The 15,884-nt window shown below is 62.1% G+C and overlaps 4 protein-coding genes across 10 annotated transcripts in view; 3 read left to right on the forward strand and 1 right to left on the reverse strand.

Moving 5' to 3' along the window:
• The window catches only part of MPG (N-methylpurine DNA glycosylase), a 13,786-nt gene extending 9,290 nt beyond the window's left edge, over positions 1–4,496 (forward strand). For 2 of the 3 annotated variants that reach the window (XM_032604968.1, XM_032604967.1), the window contains exons 3-4: positions 598–838; positions 3,253–4,496. In XM_032604968.1, coding sequence (XP_032460859.1) covers positions 598–838; positions 3,253–3,659 — 648 coding nt within the window. In that variant the 3' untranslated portion in view covers positions 3,660–4,496. The remainder of the gene's footprint in view (positions 1–597; positions 839–3,252) is intronic. The other variant, XM_032604969.1, reaches the window with a different exon arrangement.
• Positions 4,497–5,365: 869 nt separating this feature from the next.
• On the forward strand, positions 5,366–6,501 carry LOC116740444 (DNA-3-methyladenine glycosylase-like). The gene is made up of 2 exons (XM_032606090.1): positions 5,366–5,422; positions 5,504–6,501. The coding sequence occupies exons 1-2, from the start codon at positions 5,366–5,368 to the stop codon at positions 5,945–5,947; spliced, it is 501 nt and encodes a 166-aa protein (XP_032461981.1). The 3' UTR covers positions 5,948–6,501.
• Positions 6,502–6,849: 348 nt separating this feature from the next.
• Positions 6,850–8,262, forward strand: LOC116739972 (DNA-3-methyladenine glycosylase-like). Its single transcript, XM_032604976.1, has one exon. The coding sequence runs from the start codon at positions 7,885–7,887 to the stop codon at positions 8,233–8,235; it is 351 nt and encodes a 116-aa protein (XP_032460867.1). The 5' UTR covers positions 6,850–7,884; the 3' UTR covers positions 8,236–8,262.
• The window catches only part of NPRL3 (NPR3 like, GATOR1 complex subunit), a 35,528-nt gene continuing 27,851 nt past the window's right edge, over positions 8,208–15,884 (reverse strand). For 2 of the 5 annotated variants that reach the window (XM_032604962.1, XM_032604963.1), the window contains 6 exons: positions 13,554–13,660; positions 12,985–13,114; positions 10,814–10,952; positions 10,481–10,687; positions 9,590–9,782; positions 8,208–9,075 (listed from right to left, as the gene is read on the reverse strand). In XM_032604962.1, coding sequence (XP_032460853.1) covers positions 8,910–9,075; positions 9,590–9,782; positions 10,481–10,687; positions 10,814–10,952; positions 12,985–13,114; positions 13,554–13,660 — 942 coding nt within the window. In that variant the 3' untranslated portion in view covers positions 8,208–8,909. The remainder of the gene's footprint in view (positions 9,076–9,589; positions 9,783–10,480; positions 10,688–10,813; positions 10,953–12,984; positions 13,115–13,553; positions 13,661–15,884) is intronic. The other 3 variants (XM_032604964.1, XM_032604966.1, XM_032604965.1) reach the window with 2 other exon arrangements.

Consider the following 15,884-nt stretch of genomic DNA (forward strand, 5'->3'; position numbering starts at 1 on the left):
GCCTGAGAGCACCCACCCCTCTGGGGACAGCCCCTGACAACTGTCCCCTGCCCTGTCCTCGGCTGGGCCCTCTGTCCCCTCCCGTACCCACCCTGCCCAGGGTGCTGTCCGAGGCAACCGTCGCCAGGCTTGCCTTCGTGGCCTGCTGCCTGCGCTGACCCACTCCTTGTGGAGCTCGTTACCGCCAGGGCTGTGGGCCAGGCCTGGGGCACTGCTGGGCAGCTGGTCCTGCTGCTTTCAGAGTTGGCTGGGTAGGGGCTGAATGTGACGGTCCTTTGCAGTTAGTCCAGGGGGAGGGGGCTCCACAGGCTCTGGAATCCCAGTGTGCCCTTCACACTGCTCGGCCCCAGGCTAAGCTTTAAGTCCAAGGGGACCCTGCTGAGAGGAAGTGTGAGAATTCAGTAGTGCTGGTGCCCAGCCCAGCCCTGGTCGGCCTGAGATGGCTGCACCTTGTGGACAGGACACTTGGTGAGCAGGGCCTGTGGTCCAGTGGTCCAGCAGGATGGAGGGGATGGTGGGGAAGAGCCAGCTGTACCTGGGTGTCCTGTACCTGTACACCCTGAGCTGGAGAGATGAGTCCAGGCTGTGGACTGTCAGGGAGGAGCGAACCCGGCTCCTTCCTACGCTGAGCAGGTCTTGGTCCGACGGCTGGATGATGGCACAGAGCTCCGTGGCCGCATCGTGGAGACTGAGGCATACTTGGGGCCAGAGGATGAAGCTGCCCATTCGAGGGGCGGCCGGCAGACCCCCCGCAACCGCGGCATGTTCATGAAGCCAGGGACGCTGTATGTGTACCTCATCTATGGCATGTACTTCTGCATGAATGTCTCCAGCCAAGGTGAGCGGTGCTGGGGCTTGGGGAAGCAGGAGGCCTGGGCAGAGCCCCCTCAGCTGGCAGACCCCGGGAGGACCGGGTTGGCTAGGTGATTGAGCAGGGGCTTCCCTTGCTAGGCTAGGCGAGGGTTTCAGGAACTTTGGCTGCACGGATGGTGGTTAGAGGTGCCAGGGGCCCCACAGAATAGAGGTCATGGGTTGACTTGAACACAGAGCACATGGGTTCACGAGCCCACCGCTGGCCCCAGAGCTCAGTGCTGGCGTCACTGCCGGCCCAGAGAGGACTCGGGAGGGGCTGATGTGGGGAAACGAGTGAGATCGATTTGGGGTGAGCTGGGCTCAGGCAGGAGCCTCGCCAGGCGGCCAGTTATGGGGTCTGGGTCAGTTGTTCTCAACTGGGGATGATACTGCCGCTCTGGGGAACATTAGGCAATGTCTGGAGACATTTTTGGTCATCACATCTGTGGGGATGCTCCTGGCCTCTAGTGGGTGGAGGCCAGGGAGGATGCTCAGCAGTTCACAATGCACAGGATGGCCAACTCCACAGAATCATGGCCCCAAAGGTCAATGGTGCCGATGGGAGAGATGCTGGTCTAAAGCTCCCGGGAGGGTCCACGCACCTTGGGGGACCCACTGGGTCTTTCGTGGGTAGGCAGCTGTGTTTTCTGAGTGGTCTGTGCTGGGAAGGAAGTGCCCAGCACCGTCTTGCCAGAGCCGCTGCTGACCAGCAGCGGCGGGTGGGGTGGGGGGTGGGGGGGTGGTCTGCCCAGCCCACTCTGGCTAGCCAGTCCTAGCGTCCATCTGCCAAGCCTCCCGTTGCCGACGCAAGATGAATGAAGGCTCGAGGACAATAAGGGGCTGCCGGTCACACACGTGGAAGGATTCCAGTAACGTGTGAGTTGTGATTGCCCAGAATAGACAGCTGGGGATGCTTGATGCCAGAGCCACAGGGCCAGAGGACACAGGGAATCCACGACTGGCCCTGTGCCCAGCAGAAGGCAGGTGCTGTGTGAAACTGAGTGACAGGGACTGCCCCTGAGGGCCCTGTTATCAGGCACAGAGCTTATTCCGGTCGCTGAGCTTTTCTTTGGCGTTAGAACCAACCCCTCACGTGAGAGGAGACTGCACTTGGACAAGGGGCTGCAGTCAGTGAGGAAAGGGAGGAGCCCAAGTTTCTGCGGGTACAGTGGACAGAGCAGATGTGGGAGGTGGTGTGTTACTTTCTCGTTACGTGACCAGGATGCCCCAGGAATGTCGAGGTTAGGGGAGCTGAAAACCACATGGGTACAGACAGGGCCAAGGGTCATCCAGGTGGAGTGAGGGAGAGGGGCAGCTGAGACAGTCCTTGCCTGTGGGGTGGAGGCCGTGCAGAGACCGGGACTTGGGGCTGCGCGGTTGGTGCAGGCAGACGGGTTTGGCGGGGGGATGATGGGGAGGCCTGGTGCGATGAGGTAGGGGTGTTCTGTTCGTCAGGAGTCTGGACTCAGGTGCATCCCAGGAGAGGGAGGGGTCAGCTACTCCTCCAGACCTGTCTGCAGGTGGTACCCACTACGTTCAGGATGGAACCAGAGAGAGCTTTGAGGCCAGTGAGGGGAGCTACCCGGGAATCACAGAGGGACTAAAACTCAAGGCTTTAGGTGCCCTTGGGCACATCCTGAAGTGCTTTGAAAGCTGGCTGGTTAAGGGACATCTGGTCGCACACACCCCCACACTTGCTGGCTGTGCAGGAGGCCAGCTCCTGGGTGCTGATGGGAAGGCCTGTGCGGCTGAGGCCTGAGAGAGGGACTGGCCTGGCCACGCCTCAGGCTGAGCCCCTCAGACTCCCAGCTAGTGGGTGGGCTGAGAGTCAGGGGAGCAGGTGTCCCAGGACTGTGGCCTTGCTGGAGGGTCAGGGCGCCTCTGTCCAGGGCGCAGGGGGTAATCACTGTCCCCAGCCAGGAATCCAAGGGGGTCTGGACAGAGGTGTCTTCTCGAGGGAATCCCTGGGCCTGGGTGTCTGCTTGCCGTCCCACAAGTGGCCTGAACTGGTTGGGGAGGGGACCCCACGGAGGTGGGGGGCTATTCCTGCTCTGTCAGTTTCCACACTGGATCCTAGGGTGGGGCTCACCTGCGTCCTGTGCACACTGGTGGCTGCTCCAAGCCAGGCTTCCGGCTTCCCCAACCGCCCGGGGGGGGGGGGGGGGGGGGGTTGGGGGACCCTAGGGTTTTCTTTGCTGACCTCACAGAGGGAGCTAGGGAGCTCCATGCCTCCCCAGCTGGTGCCCATAGGAGGCACAGGTGCCTTGTGGGTGCAGGTGTGCGTGAGGGGGAGGCAGGCAGAGGGTCTGGATGGTGAGTGAGCACAGGTGTCACCCCCAAAGCTTTGGTCGGGCCTTGGGTAGTGGGGCGACAACCTGGGAGGCTTCATCTCTTCCACAGGGGATGGGGCATGTGTCCTGCTCCGAGCGCTGGAGCCCCTGGGGGGCCTGGAGGCCATGCGGCAGCTTCGCCACACCCTCCGCAAAGGTGTTGCTGGACGAGCCCTCAAAGACCTTGAGCTCTGCAATGGTCCCTCCAAGCTGTGCCAGGCCCTGGCCATCGACAAGAGTTTCGACCAGCGGGACCTGGCCACAGATGAGGCTGTGTGGCTGGAGCGGGGCCCCCTGGGGCCCAGTGAGCCAGCTGTGGTGGCAGCAGCCCGAGTGGGCATCGGCCATGCAGGAGAGTGGGCCCTGAAGCCCCTGCGCTTCTATGTGCAGGGCAGCCCCTGGGTCAGTGTGGTAGATAGAGCGGCCAAGAGGAACACACAGGCCAGAGCAAAGGCCAGCCGGGATGAGGATTTTTAATTATTTAAAAATGAAATAAATGCTGTGTTTATAGAAAACTGTCATTTGTGTCTCGGCCGGAGCCCCTGTCGGTGGCCAGCTCGTCTCTGTGGGAGGACCCGGGGCCAGCAGGTGCACTTCCTCCTCAGGCCTGAGGCAGCCGTGTGTGGGGAGCAGCGGTGCAGACACTCCACCCCACCCCACCCCCGCCGGCCAAGGGGAAGCTAAGACAGCTGTGGGACACCGTTAGCCCAGGTCCTCGTGCCTCGGGTGGCACGGGGGCGACCGCTTGGCCATGGCCTCCTGGTGGCTAACACAGGACTGTGGGGGGCGGGGAGGGGCTGGGCCAGGCACCGGCAAGCTGGGGGGAAGGGTGCCTGCAGGCGGCCAGTGCTGGCCATACAGGCCAGGCCAGGCCAGGCCCTCGGACCTGAAGCTCTGGACGGCCCAGGCCCGGGGAACACGGGACGGGGAGCGGGGCTCTGAGAGAAATACGGGCCAAGTTGGTGTGGGCAGCATGCAAGCCTCACTCCGAGGCAAGAGTCCTGGACGCTCTCCCAGCTGGAGCCTCACCTTCTCAGCTCAGAGGCCCTGAGGCTGTTCCAGGACTGGAGGCGGGTGAGGATGTGGAGAGCAGGGGCCCCATGGGGAGGGAAGGAGCCTGGGGTGGGGGAGGCTCCCTCCGGTGCCCCAGCTCAGGTGAGCAGGGCCTGGAAGACAGTGATGACCGGATCCTCGTGGGTGGTCACCACCAGGACACTGCGGAACTTGTCCACCAGCGCAAGCAGCTGGGAGCGCCGCGTGTTCTCGTTGTACATGATCTCCTCCAGGTGGTGGCGGCCGCGGAAGTAGTGCAGGAGCCTGGGGGGTGGAGGGTAGGTATGAGCACAGCTACGGAGCTGGCGGGAGTTGCGGGGGGGGGGTCCTCAGACAGGCCCCTGCCCCAAGCAGTGCCCTGGACCCGCTGCTCACCGTGGCCCCTGAAATGTCACCCTGCCTCAGTGCCCACACACATGCTGCAGGTGGTACCCACTACGTTCAGGATGGAACCAGAGAGAGCTTTGAGGCCAGTGAGGGGAGCTACCCGGGAATCACAGAGGGACTAAAACTCAAGGCTTTAGGTGCCCTTGGGCACATCCTGAAGTGCTTTGAAAGCTGGCTGGTTAAGGGACATCTGGTCGCACACACCCCCACACTTGCTGGCTGTGCAGGAGGCCAGCTCCTGGGTGCTGATGGGAAGGCCTGTGCGGCTGAGGCCTGAGAGAGGGACTGGCCTGGCCACGCCTCAGGCTGAGCCCCTCAGACTCCCAGCTAGTGGGTGGGCTGAGAGTCAGGGGAGCAGGTGTCCCAGGACTGTGGCCTTGCTGGAGGGTCAGGGCGCCTCTGTCCAGGGCGCAGGGGGTAATCACTGTCCCCAGCCAGGAATCCAAGGGGGTCTGGACAGAGGTGTCTTCTCGAGGGAATCCCTGGGCCTGGGTGTCTGCTTGCCGTCCCACAAGCGGCCTGAACTGGTTGGGGAGGGGACCCCACGGAGGTGGGGGGCTATTCCTGCTCTGTCAGTTTCCACACTGGATCCTAGGGTGGGGCTCACCTGCGTCCTGTGCACACTGGTGGCTGCTCCAAGCCAGGCTTCCGGCTTCCCCAACAGCCAGTGGCGGGGGGGTGGGGGTGGTTGGGGGACCCTAGGGTTTTCTTTGCTGACCTCACAGAGGGAGCTAGGGAGCTCCATGCCTCCCCAGCTGGTGCCCATAGGAGGCACAGGTGCCTTGTGGGTGCAGGTGTGCGTGAGGGGGAGGCAGGCAGAGGGTCTGGATGGTGAGTGAGCACAGGTGTCACCCCCAAAGCTTTGGTCGGGCCTTGGGTAGTGGGGCGACAACCTGGGAGGCTTCATCTCTTCCACAGGGGATGGGGCATGTGTCCTGCTCCGAGCGCTGGAGCCCCTGGGGGGCCTGGAGGCCATGCGGCAGCTTCGCCACACCCTCCGCAAAGGTGTTGCTGGACGAGCCCTCAAAGACCTTGAGCTCTGCAATGGTCCCTCCAAGCTGTGCCAGGCCCTGGCCATCGACAAGAGTTTCGACCAGCGGGACCTGGCCACAGATGAGGCTGTGTGGCTGGAGCGGGGCCCCCTGGGGCCCAGTGAGCCAGCTGTGGTGGCAGCAGCCCGAGTGGGCATCGGCCATGCAGGAGAGTGGGCCCTGAAGCCCCTGCGCTTCTATGTGCAGGGCAGCCCCTGGGTCAGTGTGGTAGATAGAGCGGCCAAGAGGAACACACAGGCCAGAGCAAAGGCCAGCCGGGATGAGGATTTTTAATTATTTAAAAATGAAATAAATGCTGTGTTTATAGAAAACTGTCATTTGTGTCTCGGCCGGAGCCCCTGTCGGTGGCCAGCTCGTCTCTGTGGGAGGACCCGGGGCCAGCAGGTGCACTTCCTCCTCAGGCCTGAGGCAGCCGTGTGTGGGGAGCAGCGGTGCAGACACTCCACCCCACCCCACCCCCGCCGGCCAAGGGGAAGCTAAGACAGCTGTGGGACACCGTTAGCCCAGGTCCTCGTGCCTCGGGTGGCACGGGGGCGACCGCTTGGCCATGGCCTCCTGGTGGCTAACACAGGACTGTGGGGGGCGGGGAGGGGCTGGGCCAGGCACCGGCAAGCTGGGGGGAAGGGTGCCTGCAGGCGGCCAGTGCTGGCCATACAGGCCAGGCCAGGCCAGGCCCTCGGACCTGAAGCTCTGGACGGCCCAGGCCCGGGGAACACGGGACGGGGAGCGGGGCTCTGAGAGAAATACGGGCCAAGTTGGTGTGGGCAGCATGCAAGCCTCACTCCGAGGCAAGAGTCCTGGACGCTCTCCCAGCTGGAGCCTCACCTTCTCAGCTCAGAGGCCCTGAGGCTGTTCCAGGACTGGAGGCGGGTGAGGATGTGGAGAGCAGGGGCCCCATGGGGAGGGAAGGAGCCTGGGGTGGGGGAGGCTCCCTCCGGTGCCCCAGCTCAGGTGAGCAGGGCCTGGAAGACAGTGATGACCGGATCCTCGTGGGTGGTCACCACCAGGACACTGCGGAACTTGTCCACCAGCGCAAGCAGCTGGGAGCGCCGCGTGTTCTCGTTGTACATGATCTCCTCCAGGTGGTGGCGGCCGCGGAAGTAGTGCAGGAGCCTGGGGGGTGGAGGGTAGGTATGAGCACAGCTACGGAGCTGGCGGGAGTTGCGGGGGGGGGGTCCTCAGACAGGCCCCTGCCCCAAGCAGTGCCCTGGACCCGCTGCTCACCGTGGCCCCTGAAATGTCACCCTGCCTCAGTGCCCACACACATGCTGCAGGTGGTACCCACTACGTTCAGGATGGAACCAGAGAGAGCTTTGAGGCCAGTGAGGGGAGCTACCCGGGAATCACAGAGGGACTAAAACTCAAGGCTTTAGGTGCCCTTGGGCACATCCTGAAGTGCTTTGAAAGCTGGCTGGTTAAGGGACATCTGGTCGCACACACCCCCACACTTGCTGGCTGTGCAGGAGGCCAGCTCCTGGGTGCTGATGGGAAGGCCTGTGCGGCTGAGGCCTGAGAGAGGGACTGGCCTGGCCACGCCTCAGGCTGAGCCCCTCAGACTCCCAGCTAGTGGGTGGGCTGAGAGTCAGGGGAGCAGGTGTCCCAGGACTGTGGCCTTGCTGCAGGGTCAGGGCGCCTCTGTCCAGGGCGCAGGGGGTAATCACTGTCCCCAGCCAGGAATCCAAGGGGGTCTGGACAGAGGTGTCTTCTCGAGGGAATCCCTGGGCCTGGGTGTCTGCTTGCCGTCCCACAAGCGGCCTGAACTGGTTGGGGAGGGGACCCCACGGAGGTGGGGGGCTATTCCTGCTCTGTCAGTTTCCACACTGGATCCTAGGGTGGGGCTCACCTGCGTCCTGTGCACACTGGTGGCTGCTCCAAGCCAGGCTTCCGGCTTCCCCAACAGCCAGTGGCGGGGGGGTGGGGGTGGTTGGGGGACCCTAGGGTTTTCTTTGCTGACCTCACAGAGGGAGCTAGGGAGCTCCATGCCTCCCCAGCTGGTGCCCATAGGAGGCACAGGTGCCTTGTGGGTGCAGGTGTGCGTGAGGGGGAGGCAGGCAGAGGGTCTGGATGGTGAGTGAGCACAGGTGTCACCCCCAAAGCTTTGGTCGGGCCTTGGGTAGTGGGGCGACAACCTGGGAGGCTTCATCTCTTCCACAGGGGATGGGGCATGTGTCCTGCTCCGAGCGCTGGAGCCCCTGGGGGGCCTGGAGGCCATGCGGCAACTTCGCCACACCCTCCGCAAAGGTGTTGCTGGACGAGCCCTCAAAGACCTTGAGCTCTGCAATGGTCCCTCCAAGCTGTGCCAGGCCCTGGCCATCGACAAGAGTTTCGACCAGCGGGACCTGGCCACAGATGAGGCTGTGTGGCTGGAGCGGGGCCCCCTGGGGCCCAGTGAGCCAGCTGTGGTGGCAGCAGCCCGAGTGGGCATCGGCCATGCAGGAGAGTGGGCCCTGAAGCCCCTGCGCTTCTATGTGCAGGGCAGCCCCTGGGTCAGTGTGGTAGATAGAGCGGCCAAGAGGAACACACAGGCCAGAGCAAAGGCCAGCCGGGATGAGGATTTTTAATTATTTAAAAATGAAATAAATGCTGTGTTTATAGAAAACTGTCATTTGTGTCTCGGCCGGAGCCCCTGTCGGTGGCCAGCTCGTCTCTGTGGGAGGACCCGGGGCCAGCAGGTGCACTTCCTCCTCAGGCCTGAGGCAGCCGTGTGTGGGGAGCAGCGGTGCAGACACTCCACCCCACCCCACCCCCGCCGGCCAAGGGGAAGCTAAGACAGCTGTGGGACACCGTTAGCCCAGGTCCTCGTGCCTCGGGTGGCACGGGGGCGACCGCTTGGCCATGGCCTCCTGGTGGCTAACACAGGACTGTGGGGGGCGGGGAGGGGCTGGGCCAGGCACCGGCAAGCTGGGGGGAAGGGTGCCTGCAGGCGGCCAGTGCTGGCCATACAGGCCAGGCCAGGCCAGGCCCTCGGACCTGAAGCTCTGGACGGCCCAGGCCCGGGGAACACGGGACGGGGAGCGGGGCTCTGAGAGAAATACGGGCCAAGTTGGTGTGGGCAGCATGCAAGCCTCACTCCGAGGCAAGAGTCCTGGACGCTCTCCCAGCTCGAGCCTCACCTTCTCAGCTCAGAGGCCCTGAGGCTGTTCCAGGACTGGAGGCGGGTGAGGATGTGGAGAGCAGGGGCCCCATGGGGAGGGAAGGAGCCTGGGGTGGGGGAGGCTCCCTCCGGTGCCCCAGCTCAGGTGAGCAGGGCCTGGAAGACAGTGATGACCGGATCCTCGTGGGTGGTCACCACCAGGACACTGCGGAACTTGTCCACCAGCGCAAGCAGCTGGGAGCGCCGCGTGTTCTCGTTGTACATGATCTCCTCCAGGTGGTGGCGGCCGCGGAAGTAGTGCAGGAGCCTGGGGGGTGGAGGGTAGGTATGAGCACAGCTACGGAGCTGGCGGGAGTTGCGGGGGGGGGGGGTCCTCAGACAGGCCCCTGCCCCAAGCAGTGCCCTGGACCCGCTGCCCACCGTGGCCCCTGAAATGTCACCCTGCCTCAGTGCCCACACACATGCTGCTGTGGCTCTTAGGGCACCTCGGCTGGGGGCTCAGTCCCTGACAACCTGACGCTCCCAGAACACCATACACCCAGTGCACCCAACTCAGGGTTGAGTGTGACAAGTCTGTGTCACCTATGGCGTGGAGACCAAGGGCCCCACCCGATCCCCATGAGGACAAGAACTTGCTGCTGCTTCCCAAGACGTGACAAGAAACACCCAGGAAGTACAGAAGAGACCCCCCCACATGCAGGTGCCAGGTAGCGACGGCTGTGTACTGGAGATGCCACCTCAACCAGTGAGGGCTGTTTGCCATCGGGATTTAAGCTGAGATACACTTTCTGTCCTGTCCCTAGATGTGGCCCCTGCTCTACCTGGCAAACATGCGGAGGTCCTCAGGGTTCTGTGCCGCGGGCACGCTGAGGATGGCTGCCCGTTCATGCTCGGACAGGCTGGCCAGCAGGTTCTCCGTCATCCTCCTGTTGAGTGGCGAGTCCCCACTGGGGAGCAGCTCTGCACTGGAGTTGTCCATGCTGGGGCTGGTGAGGGTCATGTCATCACTGCTGGCTGAGGACGGGCACAGTCAGGGAGCGGCTGCCCCCAACCCCACAAGTCACCTGCGCCCACCTAGGAAATAACTGCTGTGCCCTTGGGGAGCAGCCCCTCACCCCAAGGCCAGCCTGGTCATCCAACCCGTCCCACCCACTCAGAAGACAGGAGCCCTGGGCAGGCAGGTCCAGCACTGAGCCTGATGTCCAAGGCCCCGCCTTAGCCTGGGGAGGTGCCTCCCCCTAAGCCTTCCAGCCCCTCGTCTTCCCCAAGCCAGGGACCTGGGGCTCGGGGCTGCTGCCTTAGGGGGCACACCGTGGCCAAAACAGCTCCTTCGAAGAGGGACTATGACAGTCACTGTCTCCTCAGGCCCTGAGCATGGAGGTTTCAACAGTCCTCCCAGGGACGGGGTGTGGTCTGCTCTGACCCCAGGCTGGGCCAGGCTGCTCCTGACTCAGCAAGGTAGAGCCTCGTCCTCAGGGAGGCGGGGGAGGGGACCTCCCCAAGGGAGAGCTGCCCAGCTGGGCGAAGTGGCGTCCTCGGGGACACAGCTGCCCACGGACACCGTGTGTGCACGTTTTCGAGTGCAGCCCTGTGAAGGTGCTGTGGTCATTCCCTGAGGCGCCCAAACTGGGCCTCCTGGCCGCCTGCCTCTTCCAAGGGCGCCCAAGGTGCTCACCCCCCACCAGACAGATGCCCTGGGCAGGGGGTCCTACTTGGGGAGCCAAAGCTGAGGGCGTTGGGCGTGCTGAGGCTGCGGCCGCCAACCCTGGTGGTGAGGGGCACGTCATCCTCCCGGGGGCGGGGCTCGTCCTCACTTGGCGAGGCCATCAGGCAAACGTAGGTGTGCAGCTGGACCAGGAGCCTGCGCTGCAGCATCCACACCACCATCTGGATGAGCTGTGTCTGCAGGATGGGCAGGCCTGAGACATGACCCCCAGGTCACCCCGGAGGTCAGGGTGAGGCCCCACACCTCAAGAGAGGGAGCGCCCAGCCACCAGCCGCTCTGCAACCCCAAATCCCATCCAGAGGAGGCAGCGGGGCCACACCTGCCCTTGCTCCATCACACGCCCGGGCTGCCCATGGCTGTCCTTTCTTGCCCAGAGCTGAGGAGCAGGACCTGTAACGCGGAGGACCTGCTCTGCCTCCTCTTCCCCAGCCCACTGGCCTCTGTGGGGACCCTGGACACTGTTGGGAAAAAGGCTGCTGGCAGCTGCCCTGACAGCAAAAAAGTCCTCCCCTTGGGTCAACCTGAAAGCCTGCCCGGGGACCGGGAAGCCTGTGCAGGTGGTGCTCCAGCAGCCGTTGAGTGGGGGTGTGTGTGCACATGGCGTCCATGTCCTCAGACCCACACACCCACCTGCTCATCCCTGGGGGTCCCTTGCTGGGAGGGGCTGGCTGACCGGGCATGGAAATAGGGGCATATGTGACCCAGTCACACCAAAGAAAATTGAAAAGGATTGTAAAATAATTAAATTATGAGGGACTTCCCTGGTGGTCCAGTGGTTGGGGGTCCGCCTGCCGATGCGGGGGACGCGGGCTCGTGCCCCGGTCCGGGAGGATCCCACGTGCCGTGGAGCGGCTGTGCCCGTGGGCCGTGGCTGCTGAGCCTGCGCGTCCGGAGCCTGTCGCTCCGCGACGGGAGAGGCCACAGCAGTGAGAGGCCCGCATACCGCAAAAAAAAAAAAAAAAAAAAAAAGACTCCTTGCTCCCAATGCAGGGGGCCTGGGTTCGATCCCTGGTTGGGGAACTAAGATCCTACATACCACAACTAAGCCTGCGTGCCGCAACAAAGACCCAGCGCAGCCAAAATAAATAAATCAATCAATTTAAATAAATAAAAATTATATTAAGAGACTTCATCAGCACTTGAGCATGTTCTGGGCCTGAAGTAGTAGGTATGGAAGGCAGGTGGCCTCACCCTGGGACTGAGCAGAACCAGAACTAGCTCCATCCGGGCCCCTCGGGCTTGGCCTAGAAAAGCCACCCGCCATCCGGACCATTGGGAAGTTTCCGCTGGGGAGGGGAGAGGGTGAACATGCAAAGTGTGTCTTTTATTCAGCTGGCACGACCTGGCACAGTTCCTGGAAACCAAAGGTGCCATGAAAGACAGCATTCAGAACAGTCACGCTTGGCATCTAAATGAGCGGACCAACAGGGTCTCCTCCTCATTCACAACTTGAGGAGGAAAAGGGTTTCCTTTTAAGCATTTTTTTTTTTTTTTTTTTTTTTTGTGGCGGTACGCGGGCCTCTCACTGTTGTGGCCTCTCCCTTTGCGGAGCACAGGCTCAGCGGCCACGGCTCACGGGCCCAGCTGCTCCGCAGCATGTGGGATCTTCCCAGACCAGGGTATGAACCCGTGTCCCCTGCATCGGCAGGTGGACTCTCAACCACTGCGCCACCAGGGAAGCCCCCTTTTAAGCTTTTAAGGACTGGTTTTGCCTAACAGACCTGGCACTTATTAAAGCAAATACTTTACTTTTGAAGACAAAGCCTTGAGAACACCCAGACCCATCTCCGACACCTGTCCCACCTGGCCCTGCCCAGAGCCCCAGAGCCCCAGGTTTGCAGTGGAGGGGAGGAGGCAAAGCCTCTCGGATCCAGGCTACACTCAACCCTGCCACAAACGCAGAACTCACCAGTTCGCTCCACACGTCTCACCCTTCCCTGGTGGCCAGCCCACCACACCCAGCACCCTGCCTGCCTCTCGCCCTGACCAAGACCCAGGACCCCTTGGATGAGGAGATTCTGGGGATCAGTGAGCCCAGGACTTACACCCACAGACCCTGTGGCCACCTGGACCGTGGCAGGCAGGGGAGGGAGTAGGAGTGTAGGGACCAGACTCAGTGAAAACAAAATCCCCTCTGCGTCCCCCAACTATGGGATCCCCAGGCCCAGAAGGGGGCACCAAGTGGCTCTGTCCTCCCAGGAGAGGTCACCGATCTCCTGCCAATTGGGCCTCTTACCTGCGTTCTAACCCTAAGAAGTTCCCACCATGGGCAGGGGGGCTCCATGGGGGGAGGGACTTGCAATGCTCAAGTGTCTGCAGGCGGCCTAGCCAGGGACACGGCTTCTGGTCACCCTGGCAGGGCAGGTACCACCTACACAGCAAGCACCTCCCCCCAAACCAAGGCTAAAAGCACAGCAGCACTGAGAGCCTGGGATCAGGGACTGACGGCAGGTGGGTGGTTCCTGGGCTCCCTGAGCTCCTGAGACTCACCTCCTGCACAGCAGGGGCCAGGGGGTTCCTAAATTCTGACAAGGAGACCGGCAAGGAGAACTTAGCGAGGACAGACGGCAGGTCGTGAGATGGAAACTGGCGTGAGAACTGCTCAGCCAGTGGAGAGTACCTGGGGACAGGGGGTGAGGGTCCGTGAGCTCAGCAGACCTCCCCACCATTCAGGCGTCTGCACCCTCACCATGAGCCTGTGGTGGGCAGGAGGGGGCGCAGCCTGGTGGGTGGGCCAGGATGGGTGCAATGAGCACAGAACCCAGATGCTTTCCCCACACCACAGCCCCTATGAGCCCCTTAGTCAAGGCCAAGGCTCCTGACCTCCCACCAGGTGCCCCGTGCAGCACCCACTGGCTGGCCAGGTACGGGCAGGCGCAGACCCTTCCTGGAGCCCGTAGGTGCTGGAAGAGCACAGGCTAGGGGTGCCATGCAGGGCTGAACCAGGCCAGAACTGGAACGTGGGCCCAGCTGACCTGGGGAGCACCGCCTGGCCGGCCCTGCTAGCCACTCCCCTGCCCACTCAGGGGCCCTGGGCTCTCGCAGCCAGGGGGACTCACAGACACACACTGGCGTTGGGAGAAAGCATGTAGACGTTGTTCTCACACAGCGGGTAGATGATGATGGCCTTGCCCCAGTACACCAGGTGCGCCGCAAGCTGGAAAACCTGCGGGCAGAGGGCCGGGAGGAAAATGCTGGGGAGGCCAACCCACACAGCCCCCTGGCTCATGGCCACAAGCCTCTCCATCACTGGTCCCTGAGCCGTCCTGGCTGGCACCAGCACGGGGACGCTGGGGCACCCGAGATGAGGCCAGTCCAGCTGATCAAGGGGCTTGGCTGCACATCCCAGCAGAGGCCAGCCCACAGCCCAGCCGGCGCCCAGCACGGAGACGGGGCTCCACGTGACAGTGGATGTGGGTCACTGCACCTGCCCCCTCCACACACTCATCCCTGGAGAACATCCCACTGTCCTGCTGCCCTGACTCTCAAGACACACAGACCATGATGACAGGACAGGGAGCCAGGGTGAGACCACGGCAACGGGCACCGCTCATCCTGCAGCACCACGGCCAAGTGCCTCTGAGGGTGCATGCATACCTGTGACAGTGCCGGGGACACCTCTACCTCGTCTCGGCAAACAGGGCCTCCAGTGCCACAGCCAAATCAAACACAGAAGTTTCAGTTCCATCGCTGACCCTCTTCTTTCTCAGCCCAAGTCCCAGTGCTGATGGCTCTAAAGGACACAGTCCCCCTTCCTTCCATCTCTGCCACCACCCTCGCCCAATGGGCTCCACCTCCCACCTCTCTGCAGCCAGAGCGCCCTCTGCAGGCCACAAGTCTGAAATCAGGATCACCTGGCTGAAGTCAAGCTGTCAGCAGGGAGACTGTTCTTTGCTTCCAAGTTGCTGTGACCACACGTCTCATCTCTGCCTCATGGTCACATCCCCGCCTCCCTCTCAGAAGGGCCCACCCAGATCATCCAGGATCATCACCCTGTCTCAAGGGCGTTATTCCCATCTGCAAAGTCCCACATAAGGAAGGTCACACTCACAGGTCCCAGGGATTAGGTCTACGGGGCCACTGTTCACCCAATCACAAGTAATGTGTGATCCTAATTTTGTTATTCAGAGATTATGTGTTAATATGTACATAAAAAGCTTGGAGGAATCTAGGTTACCACGAGGATATGGGATTATGGGGACTTTCTCTTTTTCTGTTTATAATTTGTATGATATTTGAACTTTTATAAGAATATATTAATTTCATCATGACAAAAAACCCTCAAAATACTTGTAGAGCTTTTTTGCCTAGGATGGAACATGAGTGATTTTAAATCATCTGGTGACATTGACACCTGTGCTTGAGGTTCCAGCTGGGCTCGCTGGCCTCCCTCCCCACGGGGGCCTCCGCTAGGTGGTCTGCTGCAGGAAGCAGCAGTCCCAGAGGCTGGTAAGGTCAACCACCAGGGCTGGGCCCCAGGGGGCGTCTGCACGACCACACCAGCGGCAAACCCTGATTTGCACCAGGTTCAGCGGGAAGGGGCATGGAAGGAAACAGCAAGGGAACCCCATGGCAAGGCCGGGGAGAGGCGAAGGGGACATCATCAGAGCTTTGTCTGTGTCTGGGGGACTGTGAGGCGCAGTGTCCAAACAGGCTCCGTGTTGGGCAGCCTCAGGGGACAGTGAGGGTCACCCCCTCAGAGCCGCACACTCACAGGCACCTGCTGATCAGCCAGTACTGGTCAGAACACAAACTCCGCAGCACACACGCAACAGCCAGCGCATTAAATGTTCTTTGTCTCGTGGGTGCTAGGTAGGCAGTCCAGGAGCCCATGTGAAACACGAAGGCAGAGTCCAATAAACACTTTCAGATGGGGTGGACAAAGGTCATGGGGTAGAGATGGGGGAAGGGCTTATTTGGGACGAAAGAATCCAGAGAGGCTGCTTTGGGGAACATGGCCTGAGAGTCAGGCCTGGAAGACAAGCTCCCCTAACGTGCTAAGGAGCAAAGGCCAAGGGCTCCCTGGAGGTGCCTCACCTCATGGTGCTCCACCCTTGGCCTTTGTAGGAGCCGCTGGTCCCTGGGCCAGGCCCTGCTGCCCCCTGGTGGCCACACAGTGCCCCGTTCCAGACCCTGAGTCCACCGTCAGGCTGTCGCTTGGAAGGCCCCCTGCCCCTGGCCTTCAACTTCTCCCTGTGCTTTTCCTTGCCCCCAGTCCCTGCCCAGGTTCAAACCAAATCCACAGCCAGGGAGAAGGGGCCCCCATCTGGTCAGAAAGGGCAGCTCATGAGCACGTGGCTCGGCAAGGAGGTGGCACCTTGCACAGAAACACAGGCCTGTGTGCCCGTGGGGCGTGGCGTGGGGAATCAAGGCCACTGGGTTTGATGCTG

The sequence above is a fragment of the Phocoena sinus genome, chromosome 15 (assembly GCF_008692025.1).
Source record: "Phocoena sinus isolate mPhoSin1 chromosome 15, mPhoSin1.pri, whole genome shotgun sequence".
Classification (NCBI taxonomy): Eukaryota; Metazoa; Chordata; class Mammalia; order Artiodactyla; family Phocoenidae; genus Phocoena; species Phocoena sinus.

What these genes read in the sequence shown, in the direction of transcription:
- LOC116740444 (XM_032606090.1), top strand. Translation starts at nt 5,366, where the DNA reads ATGCCTCCCCAGCTGGTGCCCATAGGAGGCACAGGTGCCTTGTGGGTG. An exon ending in CCTTGTGGGTGCAGGTGTGC is followed by an intron (nt 5,423 to 5,503) that starts GTGAGGGGGAGG and finishes GGCCTTGGGTAG; the next exon opens with TGGGGCGACAACCTGGGAGG.
- LOC116739972 (XM_032604976.1), top strand. Translation starts at nt 7,885, where the DNA reads ATGCGGCAACTTCGCCACACCCTCCGCAAAGGTGTTGCTGGACGAGCC.